This window comes from Oryzias latipes, chromosome 7 (assembly GCF_053564925.1).
Source record: "Oryzias latipes strain Hd-rR chromosome 7, Olatipes_Hd-rR_3.1".
NCBI lineage: Eukaryota > Metazoa > Chordata > Actinopteri > Beloniformes > Adrianichthyidae > Oryzias > Oryzias latipes.
The window spans coordinates 29,753,445-29,773,970 of record NC_136243.1 but is presented as its reverse complement, the minus strand read 5'-3'; the positions used below and the strand labels follow the sequence as shown (position 1 = coordinate 29,773,970).

General features: G+C 40.8%; 1 protein-coding gene across 2 annotated transcripts; it reads left to right on the top strand.

Moving 5' to 3' along the window:
• Positions 1 to 807: 807 nt before the first annotated feature.
• impdh2 (IMP (inosine 5'-monophosphate) dehydrogenase 2) lies at positions 808 to 19,752 on the top strand. Of its 2 annotated transcripts, XM_023956429.2 has the most exons (15): positions 812 to 1,258; positions 4,092 to 4,140; positions 5,327 to 5,428; positions 5,506 to 5,580; positions 5,915 to 6,121; positions 7,330 to 7,417; positions 7,500 to 7,699; positions 8,289 to 8,379; positions 8,525 to 8,620; positions 12,844 to 12,915; positions 14,760 to 14,903; positions 15,903 to 16,047; positions 16,517 to 16,660; positions 19,236 to 19,319; positions 19,524 to 19,752. In XM_023956429.2, the coding sequence occupies exons 1-15, from the start codon at positions 1,161 to 1,163 to the stop codon at positions 19,543 to 19,545; spliced, it is 1,617 nt and encodes a 538-aa protein (XP_023812197.1). In that variant the 5' UTR covers positions 812 to 1,160; the 3' UTR covers positions 19,546 to 19,752. The 2 variants fall into 2 exon arrangements, with proteins under 2 accessions (XP_023812198.1, XP_023812197.1); XM_023956430.2 differs by lacking the exon at positions 12,844 to 12,915 and having other exon boundaries at positions 808 to 1,258.
• Positions 19,753 to 20,526: the final 774 nt, after the last annotated feature.

Genomic DNA, 20,526 nt, shown 5'->3' with positions numbered 1-20,526 from the left:
TGTAGTTTTTGTATTGACTTCCCTGAATCAGTTCTTCACCTTTTATACTTTTGTAAATTTTCCCGTGAATTTTGGAACCAATTAGAACGCTTTGTACCTTCCACTTTCGGCTTCTCCCATCAGGGGTCGCCACAGCGAACAAGTCGCATGGTAAATTTGGCAATGTTTTACGCCGGATGCCCTTCCTGACGCAACCTTCTCAAGCCGGGCTTGGAACTGGCAGAGGTAGAGAAGGGAACAGGGAGCAGCCCGGAGTCGAACCCGGGTTTCACGGACGGAAGGCGCCGCAAACCAGCACGAGCTAAACTAAAATCCTCATATATTTCAATTCTGATGATAAAAAAGTAGAAAATAGTATTAATTTGTTACTTCTCCATTCCAAATTTTACATAAATAAGTGCAGAATAAATAAAACAACTCCCAATTTTACTGTATTTAAGATCGAGATGCTTCAGTTTTATGAATATATTAAAAAAAATTAACACACCCAAAGCAAGTAACACTGGAACAATTTGTGCCTTTTTATTTAATATGTAATCCCCTCCTCTAAGAAAACTTTGTATTGTAAACATTATTATTTATTTTTTGTATTCTCTTTTATATAATTTAAGATACTTTATTTTCTTATCAGCAAGTTCTATTTTTGATATATTTCTGATACGATTACTACTTGAGGTCATCAAATAAGTCTGGAATGATGGCATTGATTATTACTGCTGATGTTCTGTCTAATTCCTTGATGTTAGATTTTGTATGTTAACGCTTTGTTCAATAAAGATGAAGAAAAAAACGAGCGCATTTTGTTTCAATAAAGTTGGGGGAAAAAATGAGTTATATCTCCCACGTGCGCTAGGGGACAGGGGAGAACATGAGCTTGGAGCCTTGTAAAAGCAGTGAGGCCTTAAAAAGGAAGAATTTTATTTAATATAAAGACGTATTTTTTTCCTCCACCTTTGCTCGATAGCCAATACTAAAAATTTAAAAACGTCTTAGTGTCCCTCCTTTACGAAGGGTCGAGTAGGGGGGCGACAGGATCTTTAGCTTGCTGCTCCGGTAGAGAGAAAGTTCTGGTTACTGCTTTCGTGTGTGTGTTTGATTGTCTGGCGTTGCGTCAACATTAAGTTACTGTAAATTTGTACTGGTCGAGGCATTGTCACGTTATGGCGGACTACCTCATCAGCGGGCAAACGGGTTACGTCCCTGACGATGGGTTGAGCGGACAGCAGCTCTTCAACGGAGGAGACGGACTCACCTACAAGTAAAGCCGCAAAGCTCGCTTACAGACACGTGGAAAAAAAATCATCCTGCCGTTATTGTTACTCCACCTCTGCAAACCAATGCTTAAAGAAATGCTGCATTCTAATTCATAATCATAAGTATCTGATAATGTATTACTCTAGATCAAGTGCGACATTTAAGGTTCTAATGTTCCAACTTCTCTGTTTTTGTGGGGACATAGTATGTTTACATTATACACCATTATTTCATAAATAACAGACAGACTGTAGCAGATGGGGGTTTTTTCAGTTGTAGATTGAAATGTTAGCTGAAGTTCAAAACTGGAACTACTCAGGGGAGAAAAAAAAGGAAAACCGGGTCTGAGATCTTGTTAGACTGTAAAAGTTGGCTTCTGAAGTGGTGACCCAGTCTTTGGGCGTGCTGGCACTTGAGTCCTAATTTTAGATCCTGCTTATTGTGCCTCTGTCTCTTAAAGTAGGTCTAGTGATTCCAGTGCAGCTGACTTTACAGATCCATCCTGATCATTTTTTTAAAAATCTATTGTGAAAGCGTTCCCAGTGGTCTTTTATGATTATTAATTATGATCAAGCCATTTTTAACCAAAATAATAATAATTAAAAAAAACAAACAAACCTGTGTGGTTTATGTATGACAGGGGTGTCGAACTCAAATTCACAGTGGGCCAAAATTAAGCATTGAAGTAACGGCACGGGCCAAACTTAATATCTATTGAAAAATTGACTGCAACTGATATATTTTGTTTAACCTTTTCATATGGAAGAAAACTTTAGTTTTGCTTAAACACAGAAACTGGAACAACCAAAGCTTGATGTTACAAACACATGAAAAATTAAATTAGAATGAAAAGACACATCGTTGATATTCTTTTCTTATTTTAATAAATAAAGGATGTTTCTCCACGTATCCTTTCAAGTTTCTTTTTTAAAGGTAATCTTTTTAAAAGAACCGAAAATAACGCCATTCAATAAAAATCCAACATTTCAACAGACGATGCTTTGCGGTAGAAAAAGTGCAGAAGAAACTGATATGTTCTAGCTCAGTTTGCTACACTCTGACTTCCTCTGCACATTGGTCTAAGCCAGATACCCGGCATCTTTTCTTAGATGCTCAGAAGTTCATCAATGTCTGCGGTCAGGCTGTGAGCTGAGGAAAACCTTATTATTTTAGCAGGCTTGTCTTGAAAGCTCCTGTTGTCCAATCTTTTGTTTGGCCAGTTTTGTGGGAGGGTGAAATTAACGGCTGTCAATGACTGTCAACAGATAAAAAGGAGCGCTTGCCGGTTTCGACTGTGCCCCTAGGTACTAGCGAAGCACTGTGGGACTTGTAGTATTATTGGAACAGTATATAGCGCGGGCCACCTCTAATGCACATTGGATATGATCTCACGGGCCATTTATAATTACTCTGCGGACCAAATTTGGCCCCCGGGCTTGAGTTTGACACGTGATGTATAAAAATGGTAATTACGTAAAACCCTACAGTTTTTCTGGGACATCATAAGGACCGTTGAGTAATTCTGCTTTTGCTGGCTGTTTACTAGCTCTCCAACTAGCTTACAGCCCCTCACACTCTCAACCTGAACTCCTGCCGCTCTGCAGAAACTATGTCCTAGAAAACGACTGTTATTTTCTGGATAAAAACGGCATAATCATAATTCTAAAAGCTTGCACAGTACATCAAAAACGTACCGTCTTTGAGATGTCAGCCTGTTTGATTCATGCATTACAAAATAATTCAATTCAATTTTATGTGTATAGCCCAAATTCACAACAACAGTTGGGCTTTCGTATAGGTAATTGAAAAAGTTAAACATAAAATCAAAGGATCGTGAATACATAGAATTCAATAGGAAAATATTGAATTGATCTAACAAACTGACTAAGCCAAACTGTACTTCCCTGCCCTTAGACCCCCCTTCGCGGGGGAATGCGTAAACACTTAAACGTGCACACACATGGTGAAACGATCTCATGGCAGCTTGAAGGATTAAACAAATCAAGTAGAAAACTATTTTATACTTCATTTTTGTTCATTCACAGGTTAATTGGTAACTCTAAATTGTCCATAGGTTTGAATGTGAGAGTGAATGGGTGTGTGATTGAGGACATTCTACCCTGCAACAGACTGGCAACCTGTCCAGGGTGTCCCCTGCCTTCGCCCACAAGTGGCCGGGATAGGCTCCAGCAGCCCCGCGACCCTGAAAGGGACAAAACGGACTAGAAAATGAATGAATGAATATTTTATATTTGATAATTTTAAGTTTAAACGACTCATTTGGAGTATAACTCATGTTGACTTTCCAATGGAAATAATGTGTTTTTTTTGCTTTGCTATGTGTTCATATATCACATATTGTGACCACATTTGTCCTCCGATTGTGCAGTCCTGCAGGGAATACTTTTAAAATAGCTCTAGATATGATCGGAGTGCGTTTTTTGGCTTAAACAACCACCAATCTGTCATTTTAACAGCACCAAGCAACTATTTCATCTGATCAGTTTTAAGTGAAAAACAGTTCAGAAAGAAGTTTATTCTTGTTTTTATTATTTGTTTTGAGGTGATTTTTTTAGTGACAAGAAATAGTCAAGTAAAATCTATGCTGTGTTGAGAACGTGTCATTCGTATTTTACATTTCTGACTGCAGAATAATAATAATAATAAAAAAAAGAAGATTTGCCAAAGAACAAAATTCTGTTTCAAATATTTAGTTTTTTATTGCAAATCTCTGAAAATCATTGGTAATCCTGGTCTAAATGTTTGATATGAACACGGTTTGCTGTCGGCATCAGCAGGTGTTTGGAAGTCCTAACAGCTCTTCGGCTCTCTTTTAGTGACTTCCTGATCCTGCCAGGGTACATAGACTTCACGGCTGACCAAGTGGTGAGTTATGATGGAGAATAAATATTTAACATGCGCTCCAAATGCTTCCATGGCAACAAATAAAACATTGACCACTAGATTTGCTCCTGTTAACCCCATTATGTCACAATGTTAGTTAATTTGAGGTTTTTCTTCAGTCGTTTGAGGCTTTACTGAAACGATGTTTGTCTTTAAATATTAATCCTGCAACCTCCATGTTTTAAACAGATTACACCAGATCAAACTGTGGTGAAGTTAGTGTTATGTTCGACAGATGCTCAGTACGGATCCCCAACAGTGGCTCTTAGGGACCGTCAACAAATGAACCAATGCAAGATATGAATTAAAATCTAATATTTTCTAAATGCTTTTCGAAGTAAAATGAAACAATTCCTCATTTTGTGCTTAAACGATGAGGAATGTTTTTATAAGAACACTGGTTTTCAAATTGATATTTTTTTCCAACAGTTTCCAAGCAAATATCGACTGAATTGTGGCACTGACATAAAAACATTAGACGCACCAGTTTGTTTGGCAATCATTGATGATGAATAAAGCAAAGTGGTGTGTGATGTAGGGAAGGAGGACCCCCGATTCGGGACACAGTTGGATTGTTGGATCACCTTGTTTGGAAGCTATAGAGAAAGATTGTCGCTCATTATATGCGAGCCTTTGCATTTTAATTATATAAAAAATGAAAATGAAATATTCATCATCAACAATTGCAAAACAAAGTGGTGTGTCTGATGTAGGGAAGTAGGGCCCACAATTCGTCATACATTTCATCTCATTGGCAGCTATTGAGAATAAATATCAGAATTCATCTGTGAGCCTCTAGGATTTGAATATAAAAATTCATATAAAATATTCATCAATGATTGCAGTTTGATGTATTGTATCAGTAAAAAGGTTAAAAGTTCATGTTTTTTCTGCAATAAAGAAAAGAAAAAATTAATCAAAAATTCCTACTTTGCCTGAATAAACTTCCGCACAGTGTGCTGATGCTCACCATTGTGTGTTTTACATCCACACACACAATCTGCCCCTGTTTGAATGCATACCTGAGCATTTTTACGTTCCTTAATTAATCAGCTTCATTTGAGAGGATTCTACCTAAAGGCTTATTAACTCATTTCTTTCCAGAAGTCCCATATTCCTAATTTCATATTTCAATCATTTGCATTAAGCCGTTGTGTCTTTTGTCCAGGACCTGACATCGGCACTTACCAAAAAAATCACCATGAAGACGCCGTTCGTGTCCTCGCCCATGGACACGGTCACGGAGGCTAACATGGCCATCGCCATGGCGGTGAGAACAGCGCACGTTCCAGTTGTTTTGGCTGGCAGCTGCAGGTCCCGTCACAGGTTTGGCTTTTCTGCTTTCAGCTAACAGGAGGCATTGGCTTCATCCATCACAACTGTACTCCAGAGTTCCAGGCTAACGAAGTCCATAAAGTCAAGGTAAGGATTGTGTGTGATCCTGTTTTTTCTTGTACTCCATTCGTTTTTCCGTGATTGTCTTTTATTGCCATCATAACGGTAACCATTTCCTCTTTCAGCCTCTCTGTTTTCCCCTTGTCAAACCATCTTTCCAAGCTTAACTAGTCTCCTTTTTGTTGACAGTCTGAAACTCAAAGTGTCTTTATTTGTGCATGGCATTTGTGCTGTAGTTGGATCCAGGTGACCCCCAGCTTTTAGTGATTTCTTGTTCCCTCCTTCTTTCCTCTACCAACCCTGTTTCTCCTTACCCCCTCCTCCCGTGGCCACCGACCCCCCCCCCCCCCCCCCCCTGCAGCGATACGAGCAGGGCTTCATCACAGACCCCGTGGTGATGAGCCCCAACGAGCGAGTCCGGGATGTCTTCCAGGCCAAAGCGCGCTACGGCTTTTGTGGAATACCCATCACAGAGAACGGCAAGATGGGCGGCAAGCTCGTGGGCATCATCTCTTCAAGAGACATTGATTTTCTAAAGGAGGATGAGCACAGTCTGCTGCTGAATGAGGTGAGAAACTTTGATAAAGTTACACTTTAATATTCTTTAAAGCTTAAAGTCTTCCTGTTGAAACTTAAGCTGAAATAAAGCACATAGAGAGAGCAAACTTTGCAGATCATTCGAAGAGAAAACATCTTAGAGACTTAGATTAGTTGACCTCTGTGGGTTACAATAACCTGAGAATATTTGAAAATCTTCACCCTTATATCTACAAAATTTGTTGAGGTTTTTTTTTTACTACACACGATCAAGAATCCAAATTATTTCCCTGTTTTTTATGGGACACTGTTAGATTCAAAGTAGTGACACACTGTGGAGCTGAAAGCAGTCTCACTTTTTTCTGTTTAAGGACCCACCCAAAGAAAAATAGTCTTTTTTTTTTAATGTTTTTTACAAGCTCTTGTTGCGTTTTTCTCATAAGAGAGGAGCTATATAAAAGAATTTATGATTAAAACTGCATTAATGAGTATTTTGTAATTCAAATCGTGTCGAATGAGAAAACCGAATGCTTGAAAAAGCTCAGACTAATGACACAGTTCCTGAAACGTTACACTGTGGCACAGTAAAAGATTAATATAAGACTGAAAAAGTGATCTGTTCTTTTCATAACAGACTTCCAACCTTTACTTTTTTCACCACCAAGATGGATTTTTTCCCACTCTTGATCAATTAAGGGGGGAAAAAGAACCAAATATCCATCCAGAGAGCTCTTCTGGGGAATCCAACATGTATTGATCCTAAACCTCTTATCCATGCCATTATCTTAGTGCTGGGCGATATGGCCTTAAAATAAAATCGCAAATTTTTTTTTTTGTTTAATTCAATTTCTGATTTTTTTCCCGAGTGACGAACACCTCGTCACGCGTTATCCATTGCATAATAGAGAATAGTTGGGTTAGTTCTGTTAAACAACTACAAAGTCGCACATTGACAGCATCACAGCAGAGCTGCTGTCTGAATTCAGTATCAATTTGTTCAAATTTACACGATTTTCCTTGTTAAAGGTTACAGAAGTGCATTGTGTACGTGTTAAATGATAGAATAAGGTAAATAAATAAAAAATGGGAACAACATGGATCTGTTTATTTTGCATTTGTTTTTTGACGTATTATTAAAGTAAATCAAATGACTCTGAATCCGATCGGGGCCAAAAAACAAACAGTTTGGGAAATCTCTAGTTTAAAGTGTGAGTTAATAAACTTTTATCAATACTGTAGGTGATGACAAAGAAGGAGGATTTAGTCGTTGCTCCTGCAGGAGTGACTCTCAAACAAGCAAATGAAATCCTCCAGAGAAGCAAGAAAGGTAACCAGTGCCCTTTTTGCTTTTCAAAACATCAGATTTTATTTGACATCTTAATTGAAACAAACTGTGGATCCTCCTGCAGGGAAGCTGCCCATCGTAAATGAGGAGGGCTCTCTGGTGTCCATCATTGCCCGCACAGACCTGAAGAAGAACAGAGACTTTCCTCTGGCGTCCAAAGACTCTCGAAAACAGCTGCTGTGTGGCGCCGCCATCGGCACTCACAACGATGACAAGTACAGGCTGGACCTGCTGGTGCAGAGTGGTGTGGATGTGGTTGTACTGGTGAGGAAGACTTTCAGGCTCTTTGAAAACTAACACAAACCAGTGTTTCCTTTAGACTACAGCTGGGACTTTTGGTTGTGTACAACAGCCTAGTATTACAAAGCTGGTGGTAAAACTTTAATTTTTCCTTCACTGTTTTTGGAGATGTTAAAATTAATTTTCAAAAGGTGTCTCAGAAAGGAATAGAAAAACTATCAAATTTGAAACAAAAAGCAATTTCTATTCTGTTCTATTTTATAAGGTCAAAAGCCCACTCCAATAAAAATCGAATTTTCCGTGTTTTTAACATGTGGTGACATTTTTGCGATGATGAAGGATCTGAAGAAAGTTAAACTTAAAATTGCATTTCTGAGAATATCTTTTATCCAAATTGTTGTGAATCAGGAGCAGACAAAGAAATGCAGTTTGAAAAAGATCATATTTGTCACGTGGACAATGTGCTAGGCGGACCACGATCGCCGCTTTGATCCGTTCCGATTCATCCACTTGCAGACAACTATGCACAGTTCTGGTTTTTTGAGTCTTTAAACCTTTCTTTTTGGTGTTGGTAAATATGTAATTTAGTATTGTGTGTCTCCTTGTCCACCAGGACTCGTCTCAAGGCAACTCCATCTTCCAGATCAACATGATCAAATACATCAAAGAAAAGTACCCCGACCTACAGGTCATCGGAGGCAACGGTAAGTAGTCTAATCCAACAGGAAACGAGCAGAAAGAAATCATGGTCATCAAAAGAAAACATGTTTATTACTTTAAAGGCATTTTTGTGTCTGAGCTCTCATCGATGATGCAATCAAACGTTTTCTGTCCCTTTGGCCGGCGCAGTGGTGACAGCAGCTCAAGCCAAGAACTTGATTGACGCAGGAGTGGATGCACTGAGGGTGGGGATGGGCAGCGGCTCCATCTGCATCACACAGGAAGGTGAGTGTGGCTTTCAAAATAAAAGCCCAAGAGCAGTGCTGCAGTTAGATGCAGTTACTTTTTATTTTTCATTACTTTGTTTTGACAGTAAAATAATGTTGTAACACAAATACTTGTAAGTCAGAATTGTACTGTTTAGTTTAACAGTTGCAATTTAACAGATTGCCCTCAGTTTGGGATCTGCAGCTTTTTTGGGATCATTTCCAGCAGATTTCTGTTCAATCGATCAAACTTTATTCATAAAGTCAGGGCTCCAGACTAACTTTTTTCACTAGGAGCACAGTGGCCCCTAACTGAAAATTCTAGGGGCACAACCAGAAAATTAAGGGGCGCATGCCGTAAATCAACATGCTAACCAAATCTATTAATTTCCACTGTATTGCTAATAGATACTTTATTAATAGATGCAGAAATTAAAATGTGCTGTTTCAAATTCAGTGTCACATTTTATTCTGCACTTTTGAAGATGCAACAACAAGGTAAACTGACAGCACCATCGCTGTCATGACATTACAAATAGTAAAGAAAACAGATGGAAATTTATCTTTGTGACACCAAATAGGTGCAGCCAAGATGCACAATAACCGTGTTTGAGATCACCCAGGGGACTCAACGCTGCGCAGATCACCTGGTGTGTGACATATATTTTTGTTTTTGCTCCAACATCAACTGTCAATCATCACAAAAATATCGCAAGAAAGGGGTGGGAGCAAGGGGCAAACCTACCCGGACACAGCTGGAAACTGAACTGACTGAAAGCTGCCCTACAGACTACAAAACAATGCATTATGGGACATGTGTCCTGATGGTTTTTATAGTTGAGTGATTAATTAAAATAATTTAAAATACCAATTCATTAAAAAAATGCTACATACATTACAAAACATTAAAATAATCATAAAATATATAATAACACAGATCATACTATCCGATCCAGGCGAGGTGCCGGTTCATCTCAAGCACGTCTATCGTTGCATTTTCCCCACGTATTTTCAGTGTGTCTAAAACTAATGTTGTTTTTAATAATAATAATAATAATGGATTGGATTTATCTGCGCTTTTCAAGACACCCAAAGCGCTTACATTGTGTCCATTATTCATTCACTCCTCATTCATACTTGGTGATGGTAAGCTATGGTTGTAGCCACAGCTGCCCTGGGGCAGACTGACAGAGGCTGTGGCTGCCATTTCGCGCCTACGGCCCCTCTGACCATCACCGGGATCATTCATACACATCCACACACCAGTGGAGCCACACTGGAGGCAAGGAGGGTGAAGTGTCTTGCCCAAGGACACAACGACATTTTGGCTGGTGGGAGCAGGGATCGAACCGCCATCCCTTCGATCATTGGACGACCCGCTCAACCACCTGAGCCACTGTCGCCCTTTGCACTTTGCTCGAGCGTGTTTAAAGTTCAAGCCCCGTTAGCTGTCACGCATGTAGGTGTGGGACATTTATTCTCCTCAGCTGACCCGACTCCCGCGGGACGAGAGCGGTGTGCTGCCGTAACCCGTTTGATGCGCCGCCGTAACCAAAACCTAAACCTTCCTCCGGGTCTGTGTGACCCAGAGAAAATTTCAGCACGGACTGCATGTATTTAGAAAATTACGAGTGAATAGATACGTTCTAAAAAGGAAAGTAAGGAACCCCCAAGAGTCATTTACCCCGCTGTGATTGGTTGGTCATCTCCATGCACGACGATGAAAAAGTGTCATTCATTAAAACTGGCGGCCTGCAGTAACATTAAACTTTCATATTAAGGCGGGGGCCGCAAAATATCATCTTGGAGACTGCAAATACAGCCCGCGGGCCGCGAGTTTGAGACCCCTGCTGTAGACTCTGGCACTGGTACACCAGCTGCAGGTCGGAAGAATGAATCAATAGTTCACTTACTCATAGCTCAGACGCACTTATCAGGTTGTGATGATATTTGTCTCCGTTTCCTTCCAACAGATGTTTACGCGCGCTCGATTATCTCTAGGCCCCGCCCCCTCCACGCATTTTAGCCAATTACAGTGGCTTTCCCTTTCTTTTCACACGCAGTGGCCGACTCACAGACGGACATCACGCAAGTGTGTGCTCGCGTTTCATGAGTATGTGCGCGAGTGTGTGTGTCTGCCTGCGTGCGTGTGCGCTTGCGTCTCATTGATTATTTCATTGCTCATTGATGTGCCCCTTCTACTTTAATGTATAAAAAATACGGAGGGTGGGTCAGGCAAATTTACTGGTCGCACATGTGCGACTGGATGTAAAATTTGGTCGCACATGTGCGACTGGATGTAAAATTCAGTCGCACACTCTTAAATCTTGGTCGCGAAATGCGACCAATTGGTCGCAGTCTGGAGCCCTGAAAGTGCTTTTAACGGATTACAGCTCAAAGGGCTTTAATATTAAAGCCTAACAACAAAACACACACACACAATTAAAACCAACCCACCCCTCTGCCCTGCCTTCCCCTCAATTAACACACGTACACCTCATGACCCCACACACAAAGCATACATGCACAAAACTCTGGCTCTGCTGTGAGGGAACAAAATATCCAGAATCTCTTAAACCTCAGCTCAGCTACCAAACATCACCACAGCACGCAAACCAGGCAGCAACAGGGTCCACTCCACAGCCAGGAGGCTGTGATCCTGGACCATCCTGACACTTTCTGGAGCAACAACTGCAGTTTGGAAGTTTGATGGGATTCAGTGTGGCTTCTCTCAAGTTCACTCTGTCCGCATTTCTGACATTACAACCAGAAGAAGTTGAAAACGGTTTACTGGACGGTTGGTACCGGCCTTGGAGAGAAAAAAATCATGACCCACAGTGGGGTTTAAGAAAGTATTTAGTCACCCACTAATCGTGCAAGTTCTCTGACTTAAAAAGTTGATAGAGGCCTGTGATTTCTATCAGTAACACACCAGAGACTCAAGTCCTGGAGTACCAGACGTGTCCCCCGCTAAAGCCAGTGCATGTGCAGGCCCGTCTAGTGTTTGCTAGAGAGCGATTGGATGATCCAGAAGAGGATTGGGAGGTTGTCCTATGGTCAGATGAAACCAAAATAGAACTTTTTGGTAAGAACTCTACTCATCGTGTTTGGAAGAGAAAGAATCCCGAGTTGCATCCAAAGAACACTGTAAAGCATGGGGGTGGAAACATCATGCTTTGGGGGTTTTTTTCAACAAAAAGGGACCAGGACGACTGATCCATGTAAAAGAATAAATGGGGCCATGTATGGTCAGATTTCGAGTGAAAACCTCCTTCCATCAGCAAGGGCATTGAAGATGAAATGATGAAAGATGAAATGGCTGGGTCTTTCAGCATGACAAGGATCCCAAACACACTGCCCGGCTAACAAAGGAGTGGCGTCATAAGAAGCATTTCAAGGTCCTGGAGTTCCTAGCCAGTCTCCAGATCTCAACCCCATAGAACATCTTTGGAGGGAGTGGAAGGTCTGTGTTGCCCAGCGTTGGCCCCAAAACACAACTGCTGTAGAGGAGATCTGCATGGAGGAATGGGCCAAAATACCAGCAACAGTTTGTGAAAACCTTGTGAAGACTTACAGAAAATGTTTGGCTGCTATCATTGCTAAACAAAGGGTGTATGACAAAGTATTGTATTAAACTTTTGTTACTTATTTTCCACCATAATTAACAAATAAAATCTTTAAAAATCAGACAATGTGATTTTTCTGGAATTATTTTTTTCATTTTTTAGTTGAGGTATACCTATGAGGGAAAATTACAGGCCTCTCTCATCTTTTCAAGTGGGAGAACTTGCTCAATTGGTGGTATTTTTAACTGTATATTTTTTCTGTAATTTTTTATAATCTGATTCTTCAGCCTTGTACAGGTCCATGAAAATATTGTTTAACATTAAACTGAACTGAACATTAAACAACTGAAAAGTTGGGGTCCACAAAATGATTGAGATTTTTAAAAAACCTTTCTATTTAAGGGGTCTTATTTCAAAAATGTTCTTACAATGTGTTTTTAAATTGTGGCATCTGGCGTGTTGCAGACTTGTTTTTGTCTTTACTTTCTGTCTTATGTTGCTATTTTGATCATTCTTTTCAGGTCAAATCAGTATCTCATTCTTGTTCATATTCCTTATCTTCCTTTTGTTTTTCCATCTTCATTTTCTTGCCTTTCCTACCTCCCCCTGTTTTTCTGTCTGTTGTCTTTTCTGTGAATGTTCCTCTGTTTTGTTCCGTTCTCGTGTCCGAGTGCAGCTCCCCTTAGTGTACCACCAGCTTTAAAGCTCCACAGCCCCAAAACCCCAACCACTGTTACGGGATACTCCAGTAAGTTCCCCCACTGACTTTTGCTGCACATCAATTGGCCCCCACAACTCCCGTGCCCTTTCCCCATCACTGCCTGCTGCACTGATTGGGTAACAGCTTTGCATTTGTAGCGGAAGTTCTGAACTGGACCGAGTGCGAGTGACGTCACCCATAGAAACGGGTTTACGTCCGGCCCCAACTAAGTGAAGTCAGTTCAGGTGCACACCATGTTGGAGCCAGACCTTGTCAGTAAGCAGTTATTGGTCCAAGCAGATTGAGTCAACATTCCTCCAATCAAGAGTAGGCTTGTTGGAAGGCCACACCCCTACCACTTGATAGCGAGTGTGGCAGAATCTGTCAAGCAAACACAATGAAAGTTCAACGCAAGACTTTAATTGAGGCATCTGATTCGCTAATCTATAACTTAATTAACTTACAATCAAGAAAAAATAATTTGGATGCAAAAATAGGATTAACAAGAACATGTTAAAAGGAATCAGAGCAAAAAATGATTATTCTGACAAATAGCTGTTTATTTCTATAGAAGTCTATGGGATTTTGGCCTCCTTGGAGAAACTTCCTGTTTGGAACGCCAGGGGGGAGGGGTCACTCAGTCCAGTTCTCGTAGACAGTGTTGTAGATTTATAGAGCTGGTCTTTGGGGTTTTGGGGTTTTGTGCTGTTTGCACTAATCCGTTTGATGACTTGGAGAGAATGATGCTCCTTATTCTTCCACTTTACTGACCTTTTCTTCTCATAACCGTATGTTTTTTATAAACGAAAAGGTCAGAAAAAAGTGCTTTTTTTTTCTCACTTGCTGTGACAGTCACAGTTTGTTACTTATCTAGACTGAAAAAATACTTTTAACTCCTAAAGCTGTTTTGTAACAGCAGAGTTTAGGCGGTTGCTTGGAAATGGAGCTTGCAGCCACACGGTGTCTCTGCTGAGCCGCTGTGCGGGTTTGAAATCTTACCCTCGTGATTCAAAGTCATTGTATATCATCTTTAAAAGCAGATGTTTTGCTGTCTTTGGGGTTTGTAGCATTGCTGCAAGCCTGTCTGCTCTCTGAACAATGTGTGGGGTCTCAGTCTGCTCTTTATTACTTCAAATTCTCCTAAATTCTGCTTCAGGTTACTTTAACCAGGAAGTGACTCCCTGAACATACAGAGCTGTTTAGGTTTATGCTGAGCAAAAATAAATAAATAAAACAACCTTAATCATCAGATTCAGTTTCTTCCAGTAAAGCAAAAGTAAACCATTTTAGCTCAACATTCACACTGAATATTAACATCCTGCACTGAAAGCATTTCCTCATAATCCATGAGATGAAAGGATAACCAGAAAGACAAAAGAAACAAAAGCAGACTTTGGCAGGGAAATGGAGTCTGTCTTTTGTTGGGTTATCATTAGAATATTCTGCTAGTTCTTTATTGAGGAGCTAAACTTTCAGATAATTTTCAAAGGGATGAACTTTCTGCGATTTTTCTAAATTATTATTATATGATTTTAACAACAAAACTCAAAACCGTGGAGTGTTTCCTGCTGATGCGACAAACTTAACTTCCTCATTTTCATGTTTAACAACTTTAACAATCACAGTCTGTTTACCCCCCCCCAACACACACACACACACACACACACACCAAACCCATTACTGTAGCTGATCAGAAAAGCTGAAATGATTTATTATAAAATAAAAGATGAACTCTAAAGTGGGAAATGTTGAAGCCTGTAGGCTGCAAACACACATCCTATGGCAAACATCAGCTTTCTGGTGAAGATGAAAAAAGTTGAAGCCTCCTGTTTTGATGAAGCTGACTGGGTTGGAACGCGCTTCTTCAGCTCTTCTTCCCTCCTCTTCATCAGTGCTGGCGTGCGGCAGACCCCAGGCCACGGCCGTCTACAAAGTGTCAGAGTACGCCAGGCGCTTCGGTGTTCCCGTCATCGCCGATGGAGGCATCCAGAACGTCGGACACGTCGCCAAAGCCCTGGCTCTGGGGGCATCAACAGGTGGGGACCAGTGGAGCGGGAATCCCTGTTTAGTGGGACTGGGGGTCGTTGCTTTGGTGGCAACCGATTTCAAGATGAACAGATCAAACTACAGCTTTTACTATTTAATATGATATGCATGACTTTGTACTGGATGTTTGAAAATTAAAATATGCTTTTATTAACCATCACTTCTACCTTTTATTAAGAGGAATAGATCAGAATCAACAAAACATATTAGATAAAACATCAAAGATTTAGAAAGAAGGAAATTATACACACGCAAAAGTTTTTCTGTTTACTTCCTGGTTAACTTCAGCAGTAAACAAAACATAAACATGTTTTGCTTTGGATCATTTAACAACAAAAAACGGAAAATGTTCTCCAGTTTTTCCATCCTCAGAGTTTAGCTGACGACAGTTCCAGTCCGTTAATCTAAACTACCAACAGTGTTTCCTTCAGACATGTTTTATAAACACTTTTTTTCATCTTTAGTGAAAAGCTAAAAAAACTTTCACACTTTACATGAACATTTTACCGTTTCAGTTTGACTTCGCCGCCATGGCAGCAGTCAGTCACATGACGTGACATTCAGTTGATCACAAGATTTTTGAAAAATTCTTCACTTCAAACCGCGTTCGTTTTATCGACCTAATAGTTTTACCTAAAAATTGAGAAGCTTCACCAACAATTTACTTTGAAGATCGGTCACACGTCCGGTGACTGTAGTGCAGTTGATTTGTTTAGTTTATACGTAAAATTCAGCAAGATTTAGCTATTTCAGAACAACAATTATAGAGTCTGCTTGTTCTTTACTATACTTAAAAAGATTGCAAATAAGCCATATTGTTTTTTCTAGAAGAGATCGCTAATATCAGAGTATTGGGATACTCGTTCCAGCCATTTATATTTCAAAGTACATCTAAGTCAATGTGGCATTTTGTTATTCCACATGAAGGTCTTTTGCAGACACAACTCTTAGACTGTTGCATTAAAATCAGACGCTCCTTCTCCTTCCAGTGATGATGGGATCGTTGCTGGCTGCCACCACCGAAGCTCCTGGAGAGTATTTTTTTTCTGACGGCATCAGGCTGAAGAAATACCGCGGGATGGGCTCTCTGGACGCCATGGACAAAAACCTGGGCTCTCAGAACCGATACTTCAGGTACTGTCACTTGCTTACGCAAGCTGCTTCCTCTGCCAGTTTTCCCAGCTTTCAACACCTCTTCCTCATTTCATTTTCTGTCTTGTGGTGAAAAATGATGAGTCCGCTAAAATGACAGTGGTATTCTTCTTGCTAAAGAACTTCTTTAAACCGGTGGAGATCCTCCTCTCACAGCAGGAGTCACGTTTTTCTAAAACGTAGTTCTTTATCCGCCGGTTGGTAGTTCTCAGGCCGTGGAAGTTCATCTGCTCCCAAACAGATGACTTCAGTCTTACTGTAACTCTTCAAAGTCTGATCATCAGGGGCAGCATGTCAGAGCTTCCTTTTCTGCTGCTGCTGTTTGCAGAGGAGCTCTGGATCTCTGACAACAATGTTGCTCCTTTGAGAACATGGTTATAATTGCCATGGTGACCAAACCTTTCCCTAAATGCAGCTCTTTGCTCATCTCATTTGTTCTCTCCTCTTCCAGCGAGAGTGATAAAATAAAAGTGGCTCAGGGCGTCTCTGGAGCCGTTCAGGATAAAGGCTCCATCCACAAGTTTGTCCCCTACTTGCTGGCCGGCATTCAGCACTCCTGTCAGGACATCGGGGCCAAGAGCCTCACACAGCTACGGTACAGAGACGCACACCTGACCATCCTGTGTTCACTGATACTTTTCATCATCCACGTGTCGTTTTTATGTGAATTTATATTCTGTGATGAAATAAAGTCGACTGCCTCTGGACTGAGCAACAGCTTTGGTCTAAACCAGGGATCGGGAACCTTCTTGGCCGAGAGAGCCATAAACGCCACATATTTTTAAATGTATTTTCGAAAGAGCCATACAATAATGTAGCGTCTCTTTCCCACACTGAGGCACTGAGACTTAACCTCTTTTAAGGTTCTTTATTCTGGTTACTGCAGACCACAACAAACGCCGTACAATTAATTCAGCAACTCCTGAATCTCTCCAGCGAGATAAAAGCGCTTCTCCCAACTTTATATTCCCCTGCTCCCGCTCCAGCCCTCCCATTTCCCTTATTTGGCCCATAGCTGAACCCCATTGGTCCAAACTACCGAACAACAGGCTGAGTGACAGAACTGAGAGCCAATCAGATCTCTGCTTGATGCGTTTAGTGAACTCCAGAATTTATAACGCGGCCCAACAGCCACCCAGTTAAACTCTGTCCGCGACAATATGTTTAAAACTAATTATACAAATAAATGTGGGCATTTGATGATATTTCAACATTTTTAAATTACAATAAACATGTGGATTCTATTTAATAACATTGTTATGCTGTTGCTGATAAATATTTCTCGTGGTGGTTTTGCTGATGGTGTAGTCTGGTTGGTTGATGCGTGGTGAGTTTCTGCTTCATGCAGGCGTTGAGACTTTAAACGTGATCGTAGGTCTGAATGTTCTGTAGATGTGAGACAGACGTGGAGCCAAACACACACTCACACGCTGCAGTGAGTGACGGGCAGCGGGTTTTACGTTTTTACAATCCCTGCGCGATTCACCTGCTGGCCGTGCCCACAACCCCCCCACCCCACTCTCTGCTTTCTTCCTCACACATCCCGTCCCCGCATCTGCGCGCTCGTTCTCAGAGACGGGAACGCGCAGTTTTAGGCACGGCAATTCACAGGTTTCCAGTTGGTACAAACTCTGTGAAATAATAGATAATAGTAAACTGATAGTTTTCTCTCCAAGCACCGCTACTACTGCGCACCTCTGGCATCGCATCGCACCCGAGAAGGACTAATGAAAAAAGAAGTATAATTAAAGATTTGTCTGCGAGCCACATGTGACCATCAAAAAAGCCATATATGGCTCGCGAGCCATAGGTTCCCGACCCCTGGTCTAAACCATTAACTGTATATAAGAACTGGACTCAGTGAGTGTGACGTCATACTAAGAAAATAGCTGACTTCTGGATTGGATAAAATTGTCAAAAATACGGTACTTTTATTGAGGCATCTAATTTGCCAGTTTATTACTTGAATAACTTGCAATAAAGAAATAATATCATGAAAATAGACGAATATGTTCATTAAAAAAAAGGTAGCAGAACAATATTTATTTCTCAATAAAGGTTTATGTGATTTTGGCTTCTTGGAGCCAGAGGCTACTTCCTGTTTGAAACGCGAGGGGGGAGGGGACCCTCAGTCTAGTTCTCATATAAAGTCAATGACCAGAACACAGAGGTGCGGGGGGTTGGGACGGGACAGCAAAATGGTGGGCCAATCTCTCGTCTGTGATTTGCTCTAATTGTGACCATCCTGGAAGATTTTGATGCAATTGCGGCGCCGTATTATAGTTGTTTTTCAAGTTTGAGCTGCTGACGGTTGTTCAGTTAAAAAAAAACAATAATCATCTGAAACTCGTTTGGAATCTGGAGAATTTTTCACACAGCAATGTTGTGTGGTCGGATCAAATACCTAAGTTTACCTGTCATCTGAATTTAAAACAGCACAAGTCCTCAGTTCAAAACATGCATGGTGAGAAAAAATGTTCTTTTTTTTTCTCATTCTTTTTTGAACCAGTTCTTGCTGTCGTATAATAGGAATCAAAGGGTAGTTTCTTTCCTCGAAACAAATGTCACTGTCCTTGAATGTAATTTGGACTAAACTAAAATCCTTGGTGGTGTTGGCGTTTTAGGAGTCACATTTGGACTGACTGACCTTTGTCGAGCTAATGGTTCAGTTCAAACTGCTTCTCTTCATTTTTCATCTTATCAACACAGGAAGCAGACGACCGATGACTTTGAGGACAGAAACGCCCATGACCTTTGACACAGCAGATTAAACATTCAGCAATGATTTTGTCATAGTCACTCTTAGCTGGCTCTTTACAGTCAGGGACTACACCAAAATCCATCCAATCTCATCTGTTGGTCACTTCTAATGGAGGATAGCATATAATAACAATAATCTGGCTTTATTGGAATTATGGTACTGTTTTTTTTTTTTATTTGAGACAAACTCTGTTGTGAACTGGTTCCATAAAAACTGAGTTTGGGACACGAGGGGGAGGGATCTCTCAGTCTAGTTCTCATGTAGTCGGTGGTTGCTATGCTTTACTTTGGTTTTAAGTGGTGAGGGGCGTTCATTTTTTCAATTCTTGCACTGATGCTGCATTTTTGGTCTGTCCGTCACTCAATGGGAAACCATTGCCATTGTCACAGCATGTCTTTCCTTCCCTCAGAGCCATGATGTATTCTGGAGATCTGAAATTTGAGAGGAGGACAACGTCGGCTCAGATGGAGGGCGGGATCCACAGCCTACACAGGTTCAGACCAATTCCAGTCTCTAAGCATTTTTGACAAAGATGTGCTTGTTTTTCTGTTTCATTGTCCTATTGGAAAGTCTTAGTTTCAGTTAAACTTCCTCTTGGTGCCAGCAGTCTGTCTTGACAGGAAACCTCAGCATTCACCAAGGAGACGATCCTGTGATCTTTTCGACACTTGACCTTATCCTCTTTCTTCCTTCACAGTTATGAGAAACGACTGTTTTGAGAAAACGGGCCTTCAGTTGGAGGCTCCTTCAAACAGATGGCGGTTACAAGACCTGCTTTAAGTGTCATCATGCACAGAAAACGTCTGACACTGATTAGACATCCGTTCACTCACTCTTCAAAGGATTGCCAGTCTTCCAGCCAGTGTCATCTATGCATTCTGTGTTTTCTCCAAATGAAACAAATAAAATCTTTGTTTTCCCACAAATTGTCCGTTTTAATGATTTTATAATATTTAAAATGTAGCAGATGCATGATTGAATGAATGAAATATTTCACACTAGTTGGTTTAAAGGCATAGGTATGCGTGTGTGAACACTATCTGTTTTGTGTGCATGTTGACATGTGGACATTTTTGCAGCTAGCAGGTGTGTTGATAACATTTGAGAGTGTGTGTGTGGACAGGCCCCGCCCTTTTTGTACTACATTTGAACCTTACCGTAATGATAAACAACCAGTAAACTTGCTGCTTCATGGTCTTACCCCCCCCCTCTCACTATCACCCCCCCCCCCCCCCCCTCTCTAACATCCCTCTCTCTTCTTCCCTTCTTTCATTTTCCGTCCGGTCCAACACCAAAGATTTACAAACATGGTTGAAATTAATAAAGTTTGGCTGAAAACTGCCTAAGCATCTTTGTGAATCAGTGAACGCTGCTTCGCTGTGGCAACCCCTGACAGGATAGACCTACTACTACTACGACTACGTATTACATCTGTTTCACCAAATCAGTTTTTAATCAATTTACGTGGAAACTCGTGATCTAATTCAAAACTGTTTAAATGCATTTGGCTTTCTGTGCAACATCTGCTTTACCGTACTGTTTGTGCAACTTTACATTTTCCGAGGGAAAAAAAAATACCAAAAATAAACCGCCTCAAAGATTTTTTAAATGGCAACTAAACACAACTTTACGTGAAAAGTACTTTACTTTTAGTACTTGTTTTTAAAGCTGTTCGTGCTCTTGTCCCAATTAACGTAGCA